General features: G+C 38.8%; 3 protein-coding genes across 3 annotated transcripts; 1 reads left to right on the top strand and 2 right to left on the bottom strand.

The window, feature by feature from the left end:
• Positions 1-1,345: 1,345 nt before the first annotated feature.
• bin2a (bridging integrator 2a) lies at positions 1,346-7,275 on the bottom strand. Its single transcript, XM_062427319.1, has 12 exons — positions 6,981-7,275; positions 4,364-4,471; positions 4,179-4,259; positions 3,826-3,880; positions 3,639-3,733; positions 3,356-3,451; positions 3,071-3,178; positions 2,896-2,981; positions 2,745-2,820; positions 2,560-2,642; positions 1,520-2,051; positions 1,346-1,406 (listed from the first exon to the last, which is right to left on the bottom strand). The coding sequence occupies exons 2-12, from the start codon at positions 4,445-4,447 to the stop codon at positions 1,371-1,373; spliced, it is 1,332 nt and encodes a 443-aa protein (XP_062283303.1). The 5' UTR covers positions 4,448-4,471; positions 6,981-7,275; the 3' UTR covers positions 1,346-1,370.
• On the top strand, positions 5,986-8,630 carry si:ch211-210c8.6 (uncharacterized). Its single transcript, XM_062427148.1, has 5 exons — positions 5,986-6,142; positions 7,284-7,389; positions 7,646-7,752; positions 7,975-8,147; positions 8,236-8,630. Exons 1-5 carry the CDS (start codon positions 5,986-5,988, stop codon positions 8,512-8,514), a joined length of 822 nt encoding a protein of 273 aa, XP_062283132.1. The 3' UTR covers positions 8,515-8,630.
• A 2,176-nt stretch (positions 8,631-10,806) lies between these two features.
• Positions 10,807-20,417, bottom strand: racgap1 (Rac GTPase activating protein 1). Its single transcript, XM_062427386.1, has 17 exons — positions 20,404-20,417; positions 19,350-19,455; positions 19,033-19,235; positions 18,769-18,911; positions 18,316-18,385; positions 18,124-18,177; positions 17,936-18,013; positions 17,667-17,784; positions 16,999-17,141; positions 16,080-16,244; positions 15,862-15,957; positions 15,085-15,283; positions 13,707-13,812; positions 13,187-13,319; positions 11,586-11,712; positions 11,376-11,475; positions 10,807-11,137 (listed from the first exon to the last, which is right to left on the bottom strand). The coding sequence occupies exons 2-17, from the start codon at positions 19,432-19,434 to the stop codon at positions 11,056-11,058; spliced, it is 1,902 nt and encodes a 633-aa protein (XP_062283370.1). The 5' UTR covers positions 19,435-19,455; positions 20,404-20,417; the 3' UTR covers positions 10,807-11,055.
• Between the last annotated feature and the right edge of the window lie 1,329 nt (positions 20,418-21,746).

Here is a 21,746-nt window from a genome sequence, read left to right as displayed (position 1 = left end):
TACTTTTTACTGAATGCATTTTTATTATTTAATGGGAACATATTTCACAATAATTGCTATATATTGTAGCCTTATATATATATATATGTGTGTATATAATCAAGTAATTAAAATAGACAGTAGAGAAAATAGAAAAAGCTTAAGTACAAACATGATTAAAAAAAAGATCTTTACAGTGTGCAGCTGCTTCACAGGTTCCAATTTTGTGAGTAAAAGTGATCATCATTAATTTATGTGAAGCTGAAATGGCACCAGAAGGTTCATCAATAGCATGCTCTTATGTCTCAGCTGGATACAATTTGAAAACAGGCTGATCGCTGCACTTCTGGTCTCAACATTGAAAGTTTTACAGTCCAAAATGCATTCAATCCATACCAGTACAGTCAATTAAAACATGATTTAGAGTCATATACATATGCCACCAGACAAGCGTGCTCCCTTAAACACATTGGTATATAAAGCAATGAAAACATGGAATCCTTTAAGTGTTACTGACTAAACACGGAAATCAATGTTTAAAAAAGCAAATAAGCAAATTCCTATAGGAACATGATTGTAGGATGTTATGCATATGCTGATTTGTAGTTTTTGTTTTAGCAGTGTAAGTTTCATTCATACATATTAATGTTATTCTGTCATATATGTCTTATATTTGTGTTGTCTGTAAATTTTTAATGTATGATTTTAAATGTAGACCCCAGGAAGACGAGCTGTGCTTTAAGGCACATATAATGGGGATCCTCACAAATAAAGAAATAAACAAACTGATTTAAAACAACAGCGTGAGAGTGATTTGTAGCTCAGTTCCTTTTGAAACTGAGACCACAACACAGTACAATTGCATACAGAGACCACGCTGTAGTTAGTAAGTGTTCAAACAGTGTAAACCTATTAGTGCATTTATGTTGAATAATATCAAGCACATAAAATAACTACACTAATTATAAAATGTACCTGCTCAGTGAAGAATATAAAGGCCACCCTGCCATAATGTATTTATACTTTTTTAAAAGATAGTTAAAATGAATCTGTAAATGAAGTTTAGTCTATAATTAATACTGTATGTACAAATAATTCTAATAAAACATACATTAAAAAGAAACAGCAACAAGTCAATGCATAGTCTAGTAGTGAAGCTCTGACACCACAGTTGGAGACTTGAGTGCAGACAGATTTTTTTTTCTCTCTCTCTTTTGCAGCTGTTGTCTTCAATCTCTCCTGCGCCATCCTGTTCAAAACAACATGGGAGCAGGTGCAGATTTAAGAAAAAAAATCAATCAAGAATCAAAGCAACAAGATGAATTATATATTATGTGAAAGATAAGAAGTTTTAAAAATGCACAAACCTTTTTTTTAAAACTGTAAGAAGTTTAAACCACTGTGCTTTTTGAGTCTGCAGCAGCTTCCTAGATAGGCCACAAAAAAGAGGACAAATTATTAAAAAAAAAAAAAAAAAAATACAGGAAAATCATGACATAAAATCATGCATCACCACATTTCAGCTGTGTGCCAAACAAACCTTTTGAGGAACGGCCACCTCCTGAGCGTCAGAGTTACACCCAGAAACTTCTCCATGATCCAGTCCATTTGGTTTGGGAGTGTCCTCACTTTCTTCAATGTGCAGCGGGCCGTTGTCGACTGCAGGCTGCTTGAGATCCAAACTCCCTGAATCAGAGGAGTTTTTCAGTTCAGGCCTGCTCCCACTCTCTGCAGCTTTCTCAGCACTTCTCTCATTATCAGACTCTGCAGGAGGCTCAGACTCTTCATTTTTCAGGCCCTTCTCCTCATCCACATGACTGGTGCCTTCCTCTGGCTTCAGCTCGCTTCCAGCCGTCTCACTGTGGCTCAACTCTGCATCCGCATCCCTGGTCGAGGATCTTGGGGAGGATACACGGGTGCTGCCATCTCTGGATAGCGTGCCAAAACGAGGTTTGTCCGGGGAGCGGAAACTAAATCTCTGGACGCTTAAAGGACTGAAGCTCCTGTGAAACTCTGAGAAGCCCGCTTTCAATAACTTAGGGGACAGAGTTCGTCTCTTCAGGGAGCCATACCTGAAAAATTCAGCAAGTGTAATATCAGACAAAAAGCAGTGGGATGATTTGGATGTTTAGCTTCATTTCCTGAACAGAGACATGAACTCATAAAAGGGATAGTTAAACCCAGAATAGAAGCAAATTCACTGGAACACAGTTTGTCAGAGCTGCAGGGTGTACAACTACTAAGGCATTGCCAGTGGGAAGAATATAACAAATGATATAGTAAATATTGGAGCTTTGAAGCTGCAATGCAACTATTCAGCTGCAAAACATTTGGAATATTGACATCAAATGCCTTTTTAAGAGTTGGGGAAAAAATAAACCGTGTTATAATCAATACTTTGGGAGAAGACTGAGAAGAGACTGTAGGAGTTAAAATACAGTGTTTTGTGATCTGTGAAATTTAGTGGAGCTTTAACCGTCTTGAGTAAATGACATAATTTTGCGGCAACGTATGTCTTTAAATTGCCAACCATTAAGATAAAATGACTTCCAAATCCAAAGCTAAAGAGAGGAAACTAACCGTTGCAGTTCCTTCAGAGAAAACACTTTGTCTGGATGCTGGGCCTGCAGCTCAGTCATCACATTTTGCAGATTGTCGTTGAGCTAAAACAGGAGGAAAAAAACAAAAACAAAAACCCACTTTTAAAATTGAATAATGTGTGCCAACTGAATGAAGCTGCTCAGCCAACACAGAGCAAAACATACCGTGCTCATTTCCTTATAGAAGATGTCTCTTAAATTTGACACGGATGAGAAGACTGACACATAACATCCGATGCGGCTAAAAAAAAGGCAAAAGGTGAGAAATGTGTATATTCACACTTATGATGCGGTAACAGAAAATATCCTATCAGACCTGTCATGAAGCACAGGGAGCTCATCTTTTAGCTCATTGTTGATGCCTTCATAAACACCTTTGGCAGCATTCAATTCTTCCTCTGCCTGCAAGGGTGAAAGAAATTCATTGTCATGAGTATTTTTTGAACAAATGACAGTTTAAATCCACAGTGAAGCAAGTCGTATTTAATGACCTTGTTTATCTTGACGTCATCCTTCTTCTTAGCAGTCTGCAGTGCCTCCAGGTGGTGACGGGCAGAGTCATAATCGACCAGCTTTCTTCCCCTCTTGGCAACTTTCTCCTGCAGATTGGATAAGACAGAAAATCCGGATGCATTATCTGTGTGAGAGTGTGTGTGTGTGTATGTATGAGTGTGTGAACAATATGCACGCCTTTGTTGGTTTTTGCATGTTTGCTCTCAGGCCTTTTGTCTGTCTGCATGCTGTTTGCTTGCACACTTAACTGTCTCTCGCCTTACCCTGACATCTGGGAATTGGCTCACATAAGACTCCATGGTTCGTACGGCCTGGTCTAATAGCTTCACCTCGTAGTCATTCCACAGGAGGTCCTCCCCCTTATTAAAAGGCACAGCATAAATATTGCATTAATTATGTACGAAGAGAAGGAGAAGAAAGGGTTTTTTTTTGGTCCCCTGGCAATGTATGAATCTTCTCTGCTTTTATACTTGTTAAACAAAAATGAGCAGTGGTAAAGCTGCAGCTGCTCTGCATTTTAAACTGGATGATCACATCAGATTTTACCTCTACAATGGGTCCCAAGTCTTCCTCTCCGGCCCAGTCGGATTCATAAACATCAAACAAAGACTGGGAGAGGCGTCTGGAAGCTTCACGCATGTCTGTAAAAAGCAGAAATGTTTATATGTGACCTACAAAAACCACACTACAGTCTATAGTTGTGCAGCATCTACAAGCTGAAAGGATGTCTCACCTCTCACTGCATTAATGTAGTTCCTCAGGTCCTTGTGTATTCGGTTCCCATCACTCTGCAAACAGACAGGAGGTTTGCATGATGAGTCACTTATTATATAAATCATCACAGTGTTTCCACACATTAAATTTGTTGAAGCAGCATTAGAAGGGTGTTTACTTTGAACTGAAAGTCATTTTTTAAAAAGTGTTTACTGTAAATCTTTATCAGTTCTTCAAATCTTTAAATCTGATTTACTGTTCAAATAAACACACACACACACACACACACACACACACACACACACACACACACAAACACACACACAAGTGACACCGTACTTTATGTTGTTAATTAAGCCTGGGAAAGGTTACCTGCTGGTCACTAAAATTTTGGCACAAATGTTCAAATTCGTCATCTTTGGACTCCACACTCTTCCCCAGCCTTTGCAGCACCTACAGAATAAAAGGAGTACATATCTCAAAGTGACAGCAATAAAGAGATAATATCTTCTTCTCCTGTAATAAAAAAAAAAAAAAAAGGATTTGCAGAGTATTACCTTTTCTTTGCCTCTGCTCAGCCGTCTTTGGACTTTTTTAGCAAAGACGCCAGAGTTTCCTTTTTGAGATGAGCTTTCTGCCATTTTTCTGTGTCTTTGTGTTTATTCCTGAGATTAAGGTAAACAGAGACGAAAGAGCTTGTTATACACAATGGCCTGTTACACCATGATTGTCAAGTACAGCTCAGACAAACAATCCCATTTGTCCTGAATATTAAATAAAATGATCCACCCTCTACAACCTATCTGGCCTCCAGATAGTGACTTGTGCACATCAACATCAATAGATTGACCACTTTTTTGTTGCACATTAAGGCATACACATATACCACTATTATTGTACTTTTATATTATATGCTGCATAACACTTTTTCTATCTGTTCTTTATAGATATTTCATAGCATTGCACTATAATTTTACAGTAAAGTGTGTATATTACTTATATTGTACAAATATAATAAATAAAACAGTATAAATGTATTTTTATGTATATTGTATGACTCTATTTGGGTTTGTCATTAGATCAGAGGTTTTCAAAGTGGTGGTCGGGCCTCTGCAGGGGGCTGCAAACAGTTTCAGGGGTAAACATATTACATATTACATTAGCTATTGAATTAGTTATCAAAAGGAGATCATGTGGAATAAAGTAAATGTGTGTAATTTGGTTAAAAAGATAGTTTCCCCCACTTTACCACAGTGTCAAACAGCAGAATCAGGTTATCTTGGCTCAAGTGTTGATCGCTAAGGGATCAAGTAAACTCCTGGGAGGGGAGGGGAACCTTTTCCCAAGCATTGTCTATTAAGTGGATGCCCAAAATCTCATACCTTAAAAACTACCTTCATTAGAGTATTTAAATCTAATGATATATGATGAGTATGCCCACCTGATTGTAAAAAAAAATTGTGAACCTGTCCTCTAAACTGAAACTTAAAGCTGTTTCAGTGTGAGCACACATTCATTTTCCTCAGAACATTAAGTTATATGTAAAATTATATTTGTAAAGTAACTAGTAGCCTAACTAGAATAGCTCAGGTAATTGTAATGGAATAAAATCCCTTCCTTCTGAAATGCTTTATGATATGAAATGAAAGTAGCAGTGGAAAAAAGTGGGCCATAATTATGATTAAAGTCCAGTACTTTAACCCCATCTGTTACCCTTGGCATGTCATAAATTAAAATTAAAATGGTGATATAAATGATGTGGTTACTTTTAAAGAATATAAAGTAATAAAATGATGATAATAAATAAATGAAAATGAAACAGTAGGCCTAAACAAATAAATAAATTAACAAAAAAGTAAGACATCTAACTCAAATCCATTTTAAAGATATCTTGGAGCAGGCAATTTGTGCACATTTCTTATTAATAACACATTTAATAAAGAGAATAAAATGTATAAATTTAATGACAAAAAGTTCAAAAGGTGGAGGAGATTTATAGATTTTTGATTTATAGATTTGAATTTGTCCACCCTTGCTTTTCAATGACTCTCTTGACACACTAATTTACTACAATACCCAGCGTCCCTTGCAAGGTGAAGCCACTCCCATCTAGTAGTATGGCAGCGGTGGACTTTCACCAAACAGTTTATGATTGTGTGAGTGTCGGGGGAGTGGTCCTATGACAAACTTTCACATCCCGGAGGTACTCGTCGACCTGCAGGACGCGATCATGGGCAGCACTCTGGCCAAATGTGCAGCTACAGACCTGGGCATCCAGTGGGCCGGCTGGGCTGTGGCTGCAGCCTTCAAAACTGAGAAGTTCTACGATTTGGCAGGTAAAAACTGGGGGAAACTTGGCTGATAATAATTTAAAACCCTTTGTGAATTGCTATCAGCTGCCATGTGTTGATTAGTTTTGCAGGTTGGTTTGTTATTTAGCTCAAATAATTGGTGTAAACTCAAATCTACACACAAGGCGAATCATATTTAAGCTTTTTCAGTAATATTAACTAAAAGTGAGCTTTGTGGTTCATTGAAAACAATGAGTTTTTGCCCTGCTATTAAAGAGTGAAGGGTCATCATTACAAAACCTGTGTTATCTAAAACAGATTTGTTGTGAAACAGCCTGAAAGCTCCTCCTTCAGATTAACAAGCAGCAAACATCCAATCAGCTTAAAGCTTTAACTTCAATGGGTTTGTTTCAGCAGGGGCGTAGAGGGCAAAATGGGGTTATTGGGGGCCCCTGTCAAAAAGTGACCCCCAACCACCAACACCACAGTAGGGATTTCACTGATACGCTGGCAATCGTAACGCATCTTTGTCGGTATCTAGTCTCACTTTTTCAAGGTTAAAAAACTACTTCACCTCTAATTGAAACCACCTTGACAGTAGTAAAAAAAATAAATAGGTCATGTCATTAATAGCTACCGTAGTAGAAAGCGATTTAATACGAATTACTGTATGATCAAAATTCATTCTTAAATTTCACATTTTTGTTCACTTTTCCACCATTTTGCGTAACATTCAACAAGTTTTATTTAACATTTCTGCGACTTCTGAGCAGTAAAAAGCGGCAAAAGAGGAAGTTATAGTTTTAAGATAAATTAGGTGCCTCTAGACCTGAATTCAGTAAATTATTAAATCATTTGTTGCATGCAAAACAGCGTAGCTTACCTGTCAAAATCGATGACTTTACTTCTTGTATAATTTCACAAGTGAATCACACTGACGCTCCTCTGTCACTCGTCCTCTTGTGGTGCAACAGTCTACGGCGCTTCCGTCTGTATCTTACCCTTGAACTTTGGAACCAATTGTCTGCAGTAACCTGGGTAGAAGATTTATTGAACACGCCTTACTGTGACAAAGTAAAGCCACCCGCCATCCGCCCTGCCCGTGTCCTAACCACCCTGAGTCTGCAGGTTTTGTCACACTCTCTCTCTCTCTGTCTTGTGTGTGTGTTTTTTTGTTTTTTTTTAGGATCTGGCACTTTTATACTGCTCGCCCACCTGAGTCGGATCTGGGGAGGAGCCAAGCATGTCCGCCAGAATGTGCAGACAGGGCTGGTGACAGCATGGGGACTCAGGTAAACTGGCAGCATTTGACCCCTCAGTTTAACCCCCCACCACAGTCACCTAAAACTCCAGCAGAGGCATGCAGAGATTCCTCCTTTATCTACTAGTTGCATTAAAACCCACAGAGTTTTTTGTGTCAGTTCAGTCATGACGGGTCCTTGGCGAGGTCAGAGGAGCAACTAATGAATGTAAAACGTTAAAAGGCAAGTTAATGAATAATGCCTTGGTTAATGTGAGCGGGTGTTAACCGTGTTTTTTGTCCTGCAGGCTGGGGACATTCCTCTTCATGCGGATCTTGAAGGACGGTCATGATCGCAGGTTCAACAATGTCAGAGACAGCCCAGGGACTTTCTTTGTATATTGGACTATTCAAGGTACTTGGAAGTGATGTAAACGCCTTATTCACTCATTACCATAGTCCTTGACCAACTCTTTTAAAGGCTCCTGTGTAAATCACTGTCTGGTTATAGCTCTTTATATGCATTTATTCTAAGTAGGAGCTGTTGGAATTAAAAGTAAGTTTATTGCATTCAGTGTGTGCAGTATAAAGTCAAGGTTGGTTGAAGATGATTCATTTTTTTTCCTATTTCTTTCAGCTGTGTGGGTATTTATGACCCTCCTGCCCACCCTCATGCTTAACAGTGAGAAGCGAGATGTGCCTCTGGGAACGAGTGACTATGTTGGCTGGGCTATATGGGGCCTTGGCTTTGCCACTGAGGCTATTGCTGACCAGCAGAAATTGCTTTTCAAGCGTGACCCAGATAATGCAGTAAGTTAACCGACTTCATGATTTGCCTCGTCAAACTGCATCAGAGTGTAATAACTGTACTGCCCATTTTACTTGTGTGTGTCTCCAGGGAAAATTCATCCAGAGCGGACTGTGGGCTTACAGCAGACACCCGAACTATTTGGGAGAGATCATGCAGTGGTCAGGTCTGTGGCTCTCAGCCTCCTCGGTAATGCAGGGTCACCAGTACCTGAGCGTGGCGTCACCTCTCTTCGTTTGGTTCTTGCTACGTTACGTGAGCGGCATCCCCATCCTGGAGAAGCAGGCCATGAAGAAATGGGGATCTGATCCAGGCTTCCAGGACTACATCAAAAACACTCCTCTTCTCTGGCCATTCCCTAAATGTTGATGTTTAAACATATGTCATATTTAAACTTTCATGTACCAATAATTACCTCACACAAAGGCAGAATACACTCTCAAGTCTTTTGAATGTATTGTTTTCATTATTAAAAAGGTCTTCAGAAAAAATATCAGAAATGCTCCTTTTAGCCACAAATTTGTACTATAACTTCAAGTCATGGACATTCAGAGTGTTGTGTGAAAGAACCACACCAGAGTATAGTCGGACCAAAATGACATTTGCACGTACATTTACATGATGTTTAATGGGCTGCAGCTAATTAGCTGTCTAGCCTTCGAACTGACATTAGTGGTGCTCCTTTCACCAGTGAATGTTTGTCTAGAGGCTCATTCAACAAGCTACAGTGCAGGACAAGACATATGTTCATGTTTTTAAGTAAGATAAGGAGACTTTAGCAGGGAAGATAATGTGGGTCATTCAGAGTCTGTGTCTCCTTGTGTATCAGGATGCGATCAGGCTCAGCATATAACGGTCTAGTCTGCTTAAGATAAGAAGCAACGTTATTGCTTTGTGCAAGATTTGATTTGCTGAATGTGAAGTTTTCCTTCTACATACATGAATAACTATTTTTGTTGAATTAATGCAGAAATATGGGCATCAAAATGAAACCAAAGATTATAATGTCTTCCCTTTTTTCCTGTTAAATGAGGACATACAGAGCAGATGTTTGATGTAGCAGAAAAAACATGAAATCTAATTTTAGTTGGACTTTTGAGTGCTATGAACTCAGCTATTTTAAAATGAATGGTGTCACTCAAAGTACTCTTTTAAATAAATGTTTCATTACTGGTTTTCACAAATTATCATTATGTCTAAGACAAATAAGTACATTTTACTGGAGTGACAGGATTGAACCTTAAAAGCTACCTTTAAGTCCCTAAATCTTACAGATGGGGATTTTCTCTTTAGGAAAGACGTCTGTTAAGATTCTCAATCATGTGAGCTGCTGAGTCGTGTCAAAGGCTTTTAAAGTGGTGGTTTTAAAGGCAGAGTGAAGGAGGCCATCTGTGTCAAACTGTAACACCCATCTCTCCACATGATGACACACCATTTACAGTGCTATCTTGAGATCCTCACAGGCAGTTTAAAAACTAATTCGCACAATGACTCATTATTCTGGCAAATCTCACAGCAGCTGGGTTAACTAATGACCCACATGTGACCTCAACCACTCAAGGTGTGAACGAACATTTAAGATGTTAAATAGAGATAACATTTTAAAAGCTTTTTGGATGACAGGCGAAACATCTTCAAGAATCTATATCAAATATAATTGCCTTTGATTTAGCATTTCTAGATCGACCGATAGTAATACTAATCTTTTAACCACTGGCAATATTAAGCCACGTGTTTCTCATCCCCTTTCAACCTTCAACTCGGGATTCAGAGAGTTAGGAAACAACACAACGTTTAACAAAAAGAAACCAGACACTTTCTGTAAATGCTAGAAATGTATTTTATAAGTTACATGAACTTTAGAGAGTGTGTGTTTGTGTACAAAATTTGTGCCAAGAGTTAATGTAATAATGCCACGGGTAACTGGACTGGCTAATTTTTACAAAGTAATTGCCTTTTTGCACGGAACTGCTCATGAGTAACCTCCCACAGTACAAACATTACACAGTGCAATAAACACAGAAGGAGCAAAATTATCTGAAAGAGCCGGGATTACAGCCCTGACATAAACCACTGGACAATGTTCCTGATGGTCACTGGCAGTGCACGTTATACTGTAAAAAAACACAAGGGACAGTGAAGAATATTCGTCCCCCCTTTCACAAACTGTACCACCTACGAGTCACGCTTGTAGATGATAATTTAGAGATCTACGTGATGTGAAAGGTCTTAAAACGACTGTTTGTAGTTAAAGAATAAAAAGGATTATAAACATTTACAACACAATTCTCTGGTAGGAGGGGGAAATAAAGACAAAATCAAATAGAAAATACAAATCAAATACAAAACATCAAAACTAAAAACATAATTTTTACAAGCACTTATACATTCACAATTACAGCCTAAAATGAAATGCCAAAAAATCTGCTCTTCAACTTCTGAGTGACACATGAGTTGAAAAACAAGAGAAATGATTACATTTAGAAGCACCACAACACAAAAGAACTGTGCATGTACAGTAATATTTTCACCTATGCGCAAAATCCTCTAAAAAGATTAAATACATTCTCGATTGTCAAGAGTTGAAATGAGAACGTCGTGTTAAACATTAAGCAAAAATATCAGCTCTAAAGACACACACAGTAGTGCGCCATGGATAAGAAAACGTATTATTTGGTTCAAAATAATGATCTTTTAACATAGAAAATTATCAAAATACAATCTTACCAATGCGAAATATTAAAACGATTATAAGTACATGGAGGAAGACTAAGATGGAGGCGTTTGTAGTTATGGTCAAAGCAGTACCATGGTGTGTATTTTTGCGGAAAAATAACGCTTTGCTCGTCCGTTATTGTGGTTTTAATAAAAAAAAGAAAAAAAAGAAGGATGAAGTGTAGCTGCTTTGGATTATTTTAGGAGTGGAGATGCAAAGAATTTCCCTTGGCGAGACATGCCGACTGATGCGGACGATTTGCTCTTGCTCCCAAATCTGCAAAAAGACATTTAATGGAATTAGGAGTCAGTCAATAAAAAGGGAGTCATGAAGGATAATGAGATCCTGTACAGTCGATTAACCGCAACCAAGATGTGTGAAGGAGTCAGCTATTCTGTACATTTTACAAATGTTACAGCTTTTCAGTAAATATCAGAGCCAAATAATGATTATGATTATATATAAAAACAGTTAGAGCAGTGCAGGAGAGGACTGTGCTTGTGTTTGTTTTTACCTGGGTGTCAGGGAGGACTTCATGCGCTGAGACAGGGAGCTGGAGGAGGGGGTTTTAGTGAGCTGGTGCTCGGGAGTAGTCAGAGGTCCCAGCATGCTCACTGCAACAGATCATAAACAGTCATAATTACGACCTCAAGTGTGCACAGACTGGTACGAGCACTGCAGAACAACACACACACACAAAATCTAAAGTTTACTGAGCACGTACTTCTCTCGGGGGTGGCGTAGCAGTTTGCGTTCTCGATGATCAGATGATCCAAGTTCGGATGCTCGGTCTCTGCCATCACAAACTGGCCCCAGTAATCCCCAGGCAGAGCCAACAGACGCTCCACAACCTGAACATAAAGGGATTAGTAAAGAAATGCACACAAAAAATGAAAAAAGGATCGGGGACATTTCAGTGTGTTGCCTCATCCTCTTCCCACAGTAGCAAACTGCTTATGAAGACGCCATGGGCAAGACAGAGGGGGGATTACTAAAACATCATACAAATCATCATCATTTTCTTAAGTGTAATATACAGTTATGAGCTTTTTAGTGATGTCCACCTTTAGTGACAGTTCAGTATTATACAGTACAGTTTAAATAAATCGTTTTTTGGCTTGATACTGCGACCACAGACCATTAATCTACATTGTAAATCACTTTAAAATAGAGTAAAGAGGTTGTGATTTGTAGTGCGAGATAAGAAAAGCAGAAACTGAACTACATTCCGCAACACGCCATGGCGCACTCATGGCAAGCTAAACATGGTCGCTGTTATTAGTCGTTGGAGCCGTTTCTAAACAAACTCACATTCCCAAACTCTAAGAAACTCTGTCACCCAGTGCAGCAGTGTGACTCACTGACATGTTTTTAACCCCTTACATATTGTTCAAGGTCTAATTTGACCCATTTTTTTTACATTTGAGAGAAGAAAAAAACATTAAAAACTTCAGGACTTATCTTCATGTGACCCAGAATATACAAAAAATGGAAATATTTTACAACTTTCTAAAATTGTTGTGCAGCTGATACACAAAATTACACACTATCCCCTCTAATTAAGAGGGGATACTGAAAAAAGCCTTAATATGAGGAGCATGTAATAGTTTTCGGACAACAACAGAGGTTGACGGCACTGAGGGAAATGACATATCTGGCTTTTAAGTAGTATCACAGGACATTAAGAGCTATAAATACAGCCTCGAGGTTATTTGCCTCTGCCATCCAATCAAGTTTGAGCTTAAATCCAGACTCATATTTGTAGTGACGACTTTGGAGGAATTAATTTTTTTTTTTTTAAAGGGTCAATTGGAGCACCCTGGTGGTCGATTGGTCAGAGCGCACGCCACCTAACCGCAGCGTCCCTTTCTCTCTCCCTATTTCCTGTCGGCTTCTCTGCCAAGTTACTATCTAAATAAAAGGCAAAAAAGCCAAAAAATATATCTTTAAAAAAAAAAGGGTCAATTTACATCTTATTTACATTCTGTGATTATCTCTTTTCCCTGTTAGTTGTGGATCCTGCCTATTCCTTCTTACACATGAGGGATTCACATGAAAGGATGCATATAATCTGTTGTTACTGTTGGTAATTTTTTATCTCATTGACATCAGCCTCAGTGTGTTCATTAATTAGTCAGCTCACATTTAAAAGCATGTCAGCAGGTCCCACACACTGTAGCTTATACTGTGAAGGAATCACCAAATCAACCATGTTTGAAACCTTAACGAATTATGACTTTAAAGTTTTGTGAAGAGGTGAATTATATGTCTGAGAATTAAAGAAACATGTTATACAAGTATACACGATCAATCATTCAGGTGTACCTTAGGTTGTCGTTTGGTGTCCTGCAGGATCGTCATGGGGTCAGGGTTGGGAACTGTGTGACCCACGATAGTCGGACCAAAGACCCGAGCCAGGTTACTGATGTCCATCCTAGTGTCCAGACTCTCCGCAACTCTGAAAGATTTCATTAGATTCAGATTAGATTTTTCAGTCTCTTTGATATATATGTAAAAAAAGATATCCATCATTATGGAAATAAAATCAGTTTCTCCAAGAAAACAAGTTGAAAACAAATTGTCTTTTCTAAAATCAGGAAATTAGACACAGTTGAGATGCTGGGTGCACATTCCTGCTTCCATTCCTCCTTAATACAATTAAATCAAGATGTTACAACAAAATTCAGAAAAGATCGAGAGAGTTAATCAGCATATCCCAACGCTGTTTGGATGATTAGCATATTTCTGTTACAAATTCAGTGAATACTTGTTAATGAGCCGTGTCGTGACATGCATAGCTCTATTAGTTTTATTAGTATTATACTCAGAAAGAGTCGCCGCTAACCTCTGAAGATGGAGCATCAAGAAAGCCAGCGTGTCTCTGTTTGGCTGCGGCAGGTCAGCGATGGTTTGGTACATCAGAGCGATGCTGTTGTCGTCATCTGAAACCTCTGAGAGAGAACAAAGGAAACAAATTTGTCAGCTGGGACAAAACTTTGAGGTTGTGTGGATTTCTTAACAACTGGAAAAGAAAAATGCATCAGACTCCGACAACAAATACTTAAGAACAGGAGAACAAACTGAAAGATCAATCTCTCTCTTTTTGTTCCAGGTTACTTCCCATCTGAGGTTTCCAACACTGCTCTGAAGAAAATTGCGAAAACAAAGTAGAGGCACTTTTGAAATCTGCATTTGATGGGTCTGTTGGGGAAGCTTCTGCCATTACACAGGTTGGAGTTATTTAAAAGGGAACCTATTATAATGTTACTTATTTTCAGCCATATATGTGTAGTTATTATGTCAGATGTTTATATTGAACGTAACCAAAGTTTCAAATAAGGAGGCTATAATGCGTGTAAATGTAAGTAAAATATGTGCAAAAAGGTTTCCTATGTTTTTTTGCATTTTTGAGAAAAGCTGACGCCTTGTGAAGGATTTCTTTATATGGTCATCTGCTCTAGGAACAGTGCGCCCAGATGTGCTGCAGTGTGTTGGTCAGCTGCTCTCGTTCGCTAACATTATGGCATTTTTCCGTTGTTTTGGGCGGGGCTAGTTGTGCCAAGCCGTGCCAGGAGACCTGTGGTTGAGCTGGCACGCTGTCAGTGTTTTTCATTATGCAGCACGGCAAAGTTAAATAAGTAGTCTACCTGTTGAAGTCATGCTGGGCGTCCGCAGCTCTTCATCCGACATCGTCATCAATGAGGCTCTCTCTGCTTGCACTATTCCTCCCTGCATTATTTCTAACTGATCTGCTGAACAAAGAGCTCAAAATATCTCCACATACTGTAGTGTCGACTGGTTTCTCCTGAACAACACCTACACTGACAAATCTCTGCTAATTCTGCAACGATGACTTTTTCATTTACTATGAATTCTTCACAATAAAAGTCTCACCCGTTACTTAGTCATTTAAAAGCTTCTAATATGAAGCGGCAAAAGCACTAAATGTTGGGTTTTCATCAGCAGTAACTTAACATGACTGATATGTGCTGCCACTCAGAAAGCTTTCAGACACTGGCCAATCAGAACAGAGTAGGTTCGATGGGAAGAGGGCGTTAAAAGAGAAAGGAGCTAAAACAGCCTGTTAAGAAACAGAGGCTGAACTAAGTATGAGATAAATAAGGATTTTTTTTTTACTATAATTAATGCAAAGTTACTCTAGTGGAGTCCCAGAATGAAAATATAAAGCTATAAATGTATTCTATTTAGTCACACACACATACCGGCTGCGTCCATGAAGGCACGGTTGAGGCGGAAGGTGAGAAGAGGCTCCTTGAGGTTCCTCAGGAAGTCCTTGAGGAGGCCGGTGATGGCGTGGATATCGTCCACCTTGCTGAGCACAGGAATGGTTTTGCTACGGAGAAACTTCTCCTTCAGCTCCTTCACTGTGCGATCGGAACCGGACAAGCGGTACAGTCCAGCCTAAAAAGGGAAAATGCAATTATTCACTATACATTGTTGGATTTCTTTTTTTTTCATTGCGCTTTGAGACGTCACTGTGCTCGGTCACTGGTCACTAAGAAGTAGCTCGCTTAGCTCTGGCTTCATACTCCAGAAGAAAGCAGATAAGTATAATTTGCAGGATGTCAAACTATTCATTTAGGTTCTATCTTTCGGCCTCTATGCCAGCTACTTTCAAATAATGGCAAAAATATCCCCCCAAAAATATTTTTATAATAAATAAAAAAATCACAAGTCTTTGTCAGGTTTGGGCCATGAAGCTAGGATATTTTCTCAGAAGAAACGGCGTAAGTGGAAAGTGAGAATGCGAAACAGCAACAAAACAACGACAGAGAGGAGACAGCGACACAGCAAGCAGCCATAGTTAACTCATTTTAAATAGATTTGGAGCCCTTCCATGGCTTAATTATAATTTAATCCCCCCAGGAACAAATTGTTAAATCTTAGTTACAGCTCTGTCTCAGCTTAAGGGGAAGAAATTAAAGATAACAACTGTGATGTAAAGGACAGTTAAGTGTCACATTAGGACAGGAACTCACTTCATGCAGCCCCCTTTGATCAATCTCACTGATACAGTGGACCACGAGAGGAGGGATCATGGGGGACGTGTCGGGGACGTAGTCCGTAAGCACGCCCTGGAAACAAATAAGAAATGGAGTGAACTGTCAGCACTGTGGTAAAGAAAGAAAACTAAACACATGTATCTGCACATCAAGAGAAAAATCAGGTGTGAAAAATCTAATAAAATGTTACACACCTCCCCGATTTTCACGGGTGTGCCACCCATGTTGGGAATGCATGGCAGAGGGCAACGCTCACGACACTCTGGGTGCGAGACCACTTTGCAGTCACGGCACTTCAGAGAAATCTTGCCAAACTTGATCCTCTTTCCGCAGGGTACGCAGGATTCAGGCTTAATGACCTGTAAAAGACAAGATAGTGGGTCAGCATTCACATTTATGTTTAACTAAAACAAAAAACTGAACTTGGTTTTTGGACATAACTCGAGTAGTAAATACACTGCACACATAATGATGAGAGGCAGTTTCATATCTTTCAATAAGGCATTAAAATAAGTCCATAAAAGTACACCGGTTAAAAAAGTTAAGAAATTAAACTGTGATACAGAAACCAGGTGATGGACAAACAAACAACAGAAGACCCTGTTCTCTCTTATCGATTCCACTTTCTTTTCCTGTCTTCCTTTTTTCCTTTCCTCCTCACTAATTGGCTCTTGTGTTTTCACCCCCTAACTGTCCTGATAAAGTTCACCTGGTCCACTCAACCCTTATTTAAGGACTACACTCCCTCTCACTCGTTTTCTTTCACCTTTAGATGGGGCAGCAGAAAAAAGGGTTAGGGTCTTAATCTTTACTTTACTTCTTGCCCATGTGGGTTGTTTTTTTGTTATTGCTCCACTAGTGCCGTACCTCTGATGTGCTGAAAATAAACCTTTAGGAGGACTGAAGTTTCATGGCCTTTCTTCCTATGCGTTTTGACTGTTGCCCCTGACGATAATCATCTTTTTCTGAGCCTCCTACTTTACACAACTATTGGCATAATGGAAAAATAAGGCTATAAAATAACCAGAATACCAGAAACCAGAACCTGGATCCAAAATAAAATGATATTTCCTTCTTTAATTCACTCAGTTCTCACAGGAGTGACATTCTTACAGTTTTAGAGACAAACTCGTGATGACGGACTCCTCCATGGTTCTGTGGAGTCCTCGGCTCAGCTTGTCTCTCTCCCACAGGGTTGCCAGGCTGCTTGAAGATATCCTCAGACCTGACAGATTCAGAGTCCCACTCCATGGTAGCTGAACAGGAGAGATAAAAAAAAATAAGAAAGAAAAAAGACGACACCTGTGTGTTATATACCAGGAGTATTCTGCAGTTATGAGGAAAATATACAGTTGAATCACTGTTGCAGCACAAGTACATTCAGACACAAGAAACTCATAAAAATAGTCAGAACTTTCTTTGTGATGAATATGCAGATGAGCACAATTTCCTTTTAATTAAGTTGTGATTAGATGTTTATCTACATCACAACAGGGTCCTGATGGTATCTGGGTAATTGAGTAACGGCAGACTGATTTTTGTGACTGATAATTTGTCAAGAGTCGATATTTTTCAGTTCCTCCAGCGCGACTTAAACGTTTATCATAATGCCATCATTTCATAACGGCCACATGCACTTGATTACATTTCATCTGATATTAACAGATTAATCTGGGACAGAGTGATAACGTTTCCTCACTGATTTTGAGCACTATATAATTATCTCCAACAGGCTGAGAGAAAATTAGTCTTTTAGTGCTCAATAGATTTTTCAGTCTCACCCGTCTTTCTCCTGCTACGAGTCCAATAGGGAACAGTCTCAATGGTAGAAACGGCCTCAATAGGTCCTCCATTCACAGGCACAGTCACTGTGGTCTTTGTCATAAGAGTCTCATTTCCCTGTCAGAAAGAAACCATATATAACCATGTCAGACCCCAACAATAAGTCTTAAAACTGGTTCCATCAGCTTTTAGTTACCTATATCACAACATATTTCAGATTTCATGACAAAGTGATGAAGATATTCAGTCCGGAGTAAAGATTTCTCACCCTATCTGAAGTTCTGCCTGTTGATCGAACCCTTTTGGAGGCCATCGGAGGACCATCGATATGGTTTCTGGAGGAGCGCTGAAATCCAGACAGAAAGACATTGACATCTAAACCTACACTGAAAATGAAGTTTTACATTCAAAATTAAATGTGTGATAGAGGAAAAAGTGCACGAGTACTCAACATACCCTTTTTTCTCGTTTCTTGAGTCGCACCGTCCTCACAGTGGAGGAGTCCCAATCCTGTTACAGATCAAGCACACCAGAGTTTCATTTGAAAAAATTTAAAAAAATAAATCACAGTGAAAAGGAAACTCTTTTAAATTCCTGTTTGTTGAGTACAAGTTTGAATTCAAACAAACTGAAAATCGAGGTACTTACAAGAGAGTCATCAGTTTTATCATAGCTGATATCGGACAGGATGGAGGCGGACTCATCGATTGTCATCAGTCTGTATGGAGCAGAAGAAAATGTGTGTTAGAGCGTCAGCAGTGTTTCCCTCATGTAGAATTTATTTGATTAATTAAGTTTTTTTTTGTTTTTTTTAATCTACATGGAAATGCAGTTGAAAGATTTAGAATGATTAAATGGATGCAGATGGAATTACTCCCGCTTGTGAAAACAATCTTGAATTGCATCTCAGGCCTAAGTGTCAGATGTTCCCACGTGCAAATGAACCCCCCCCACCCCCACAGGGTCAACCACCAGGACTACTGCAGTCTGTATTGTACCATGTGGCTCAACCAACAGCTACTGTATGAGATGCAGCACTGATAAGGCTGGTTATAATATAGAAACATGTCTACACTACATGACTGCATGAGACTTTCTTACCTTCGGCTGGTATTCATGTTGGTTGATGCCTGACAGTTTGTGTTCAGGAAGGCCAGAGCTGAGCGCTGCTCTGCACTCAGCTGGATGCTGTTTGATGATCCCTCAGTGGTCAGAAGGTCCCTTATCAACTGAATTTGACGGTCCTGCATTATAAAAACGGAAAAGCACAAATAAGAAACTACCTGAACCAGATGATGAACTAACAAGAGGAGAATATATAAAGATATGTAAGCAAACAAGGGTTGATATTTGCATCCGACATACCAACTTCTCACAATCAGCCTCAGCCTTTTGTCTGCGCCGGATCTCCACGTCGACTTGATTGCGAGCATGTTTCAGTTTGACCTCCAACGATCCCCTCTCCGTTTCGGCTTTGGTGAGAACCTCTTTGCAAGACTCAAGTTCATGCTCTGTCGTCAGCCATTTGCGACGGCAGTCATCAAAGTTTTGTGCCATCTGAATGAAGTCTGAGAAAGATAAAAAAGGACATAGTTATGTGGCTGGTATTTGTATAGGGACTTAATACAACTGTTTCAAATGATGGACAGTAAAGATAACATAAAGAACCATAAACTACTCACTGGGTTCAATGTTCTCGTTAAGAACGTCAGCTTGCATCCTCAGCTTATCATATAAGCCCAGGAGGTTTAGCACAGCCGTCTCCATGATGTTCTGTAGGTTCAGACCCTGAAAGGAAATAACAATAATAATATTAATAATGATGATGATGATAATAACTTACAAGTTTGTTGTGTTGTTGCTTCTGAGTGCATCTAAATTGAGACATCTGGCAAATGTTAACAGGAAGCCATGTATAAATTTACAGAACCAGCCAAAAGATTTGAGTGAATGGGAGGATGTGTCCAAACTTTTGACTAGTATTGTAACTGCAATGAAAACAATACCTTAAAATATTCCTAAAAACATCCCCAACTGTACCCACAGGTTGAAATTAATTATATATTTTTTTAATTTCCCCAGTTTTATTATTTTTAATATCAGCACTTTTTAAATATTCTGTACTATTTTGAGCCATTGCTTCACAATTTCGTCTGGATGTGCAATGTATAGTGTATAATCTGAATGACAAATAACATCTATTATCTCTTATCACTATCATTATTATTATATAAATTTAATAAAAAAAATTTTAAGAAGCAAATATACAATTTCCTTGATTGCAGCTTCTCAAATGTGGATATTTTCTGCTTCCTTTTAGTCTTCTGTGATGATAAACTTAATATTTTTAGGTTGTGGACTGACAATCCGGACAATGGAAGTTATTTGATGCTGTATAATTGGCTTTGGGAAACAGTGATAGTCATATTTTTACCATTTTTCTGGACTAATCCACTTAGTTATTGGATGAATCAAGAAAATAGTCGATATTGAACATAATTGTTAGTTGCAGCTCTATTACTGATAAATATTCCCAACTTTCATCTGATAAAACAGATTATTTAGTTTGTATTTTACAGCTTCTCCGGGGAAAAACAGTACACACACTCAAAGTCAATAATCCATATGCTTGAAAAATAACAAGGCGGTAAGCGCTTCGTTGGATCTGACGTTGACGGCTACTATTAACTTCAGTATTTCTATATCACACCTGAGAAAATAACCAACAACACTTACCTCTGTTCTGGAGAAATGTTGGATAGTTAAAACCCCTCTCGGTAAAGTTTAGCAAACTGCCTATTTCCTGTTCTTTCTGTCTTTTTTCAGTGACCACTGTGTTGCACCTTTGTCCGCATCCTGAGCGCGTTGCATTTCAAATTTCGCCGCTAGCCAATCAGCAGCCGCGTAATCGGGCTCCTGCGTCACCACGCTGCTGCGTCAAAGCAGACATAGCGTTTTTCAAAATAAAAGCACTGTAGCGTACTGTACTCACAAACAGCTTTAAAAAGGCAACAACAAAGCGATTGATAAATATTAGTTAAAGCATACAAGGTTACCAATTAGCTATCGATCTGTCACAATCAAAAGGGGGAAAAAAAATAAATGGTAATCAAGAAGAAGAAAAAAGCTTGACTTCCGGTCACAACTTTCAAAATAAAATCAAAGTGGGGTCCAGCTCTATTTGAGGGGGTTTCAGGGGGTATCCAGCAAAAAAAGAAAAAGAGGAATCATTTATTTTATCATTCCATAATGACAGAATTTATTTATTTATTTATTTATGTAATCCTTTATTTAAACAGGTAGTCTCATTGAGATGGGAATCTATTTTTCAAGAGACGCCTGTGTACAAGAAATTTACACATAGGACCTATAACAATACACAGTTTGCACAACAGAAAGTACAACCTTGTAAAAAAGTTTTAATGAAATAAGACCATCCAGTTTTAAAATCTCCTGGAACTTATTCAATTTGTGTGCAGCAAAATATTTGAAACCTTGTTTACCAAGTGCTGTGTGTACAAGAGGTACAGATAAAGTTAAAACATCCTGAGACCTGACATCATAGGTGTTATGTTTGAATTAATGAGCAAAGGTAACTGGGCAGTTTTTCCAATAAGGTTTTTTAGATAAACAGCATATGCGGCTCCCTTCTGTCTGTCAAGGCAAACCAACACACCTTTTCGTAGAGTAGGCAGTAGTGAGTACGAAATGTATCACCTGTACTAAAGCAAAGTGCACTATTATATACAAAATCAACAGGCTTTAAGGTGGAGGGAGGGGCATGCATGTATACAATATCACCATAATCAAGCAAAGGCAAGATTGTACATTGCACTATTGTTTTGCGACTAACACAAGAGAAATAAGATTTGTTTATCTACAGAAATCCTAATTTTACTTTTAGTTTGCTTAATAGTTTTTTCTACATGGACCTTGAAAGAGAGTTTAGGATCCAGCCAAAGCCCCAAGTATTTATAACCATATGTATGACTGTGTTGGTCATGAGTTGCATACTCTCTCTGTAATAAAACATGTAAATGCAAAAATCTTATCAAATAGGGGACCCTGGAACAAGCTCT

Source organism: Scomber scombrus, chromosome 10 (assembly GCF_963691925.1).
Source record: "Scomber scombrus chromosome 10, fScoSco1.1, whole genome shotgun sequence".
Lineage (NCBI taxonomy): Eukaryota > Metazoa > Chordata > Actinopteri > Scombriformes > Scombridae > Scomber > Scomber scombrus.
Note: the sequence above shows the minus strand (reverse complement) of the source record. Positions and strands in the feature narration are given on the sequence as shown.

Excerpts from the sequence above, each read along its gene's own strand:
- bin2a (XM_062427319.1), bottom strand. The coding sequence starts at position 4,447 with ATGGCAGAAAGCTCATCTCAAAAAGGAAACTCTGGCGTCTTTGCTAAA. Across the intron at positions 2,982-3,070 it reads ATGACGTCAAGATAAACAAG|GCAGAGGAAGAATTGAATGC; the intron begins GTCATTAAATAC and ends TCACCCTTGCAG. Across the intron at positions 2,052-2,559 it reads TCTCTGAAGGAACTGCAACG|GTATGGCTCCCTGAAGAGAC; the intron begins GTTAGTTTCCTC and ends TGAATTTTTCAG.
- si:ch211-210c8.6 (XM_062427148.1), top strand. The coding sequence starts at position 5,986 with ATGACAAACTTTCACATCCCGGAGGTACTCGTCGACCTGCAGGACGCG. Across the intron at positions 7,390-7,645 it reads GTGACAGCATGGGGACTCAG|GCTGGGGACATTCCTCTTCA; the intron begins GTAAACTGGCAG and ends TTTGTCCTGCAG. Across the intron at positions 7,753-7,974 it reads TGTATATTGGACTATTCAAG|CTGTGTGGGTATTTATGACC; the intron begins GTACTTGGAAGT and ends TATTTCTTTCAG.
- racgap1 (XM_062427386.1), bottom strand. The coding sequence starts at position 19,434 with ATGGAGACGGCTGTGCTAAACCTCCTGGGCTTATATGATAAGCTGAGG. Across the intron at positions 18,178-18,315 it reads ATAAAACTGATGACTCTCTT|GATTGGGACTCCTCCACTGT; the intron begins GTAAGTACCTCG and ends GATCTGTAACAG. Across the intron at positions 11,138-11,375 it reads AAGTCCTCCCTGACACCCAG|ATTTGGGAGCAAGAGCAAAT; the intron begins GTAAAAACAAAC and ends GTCTTTTTGCAG.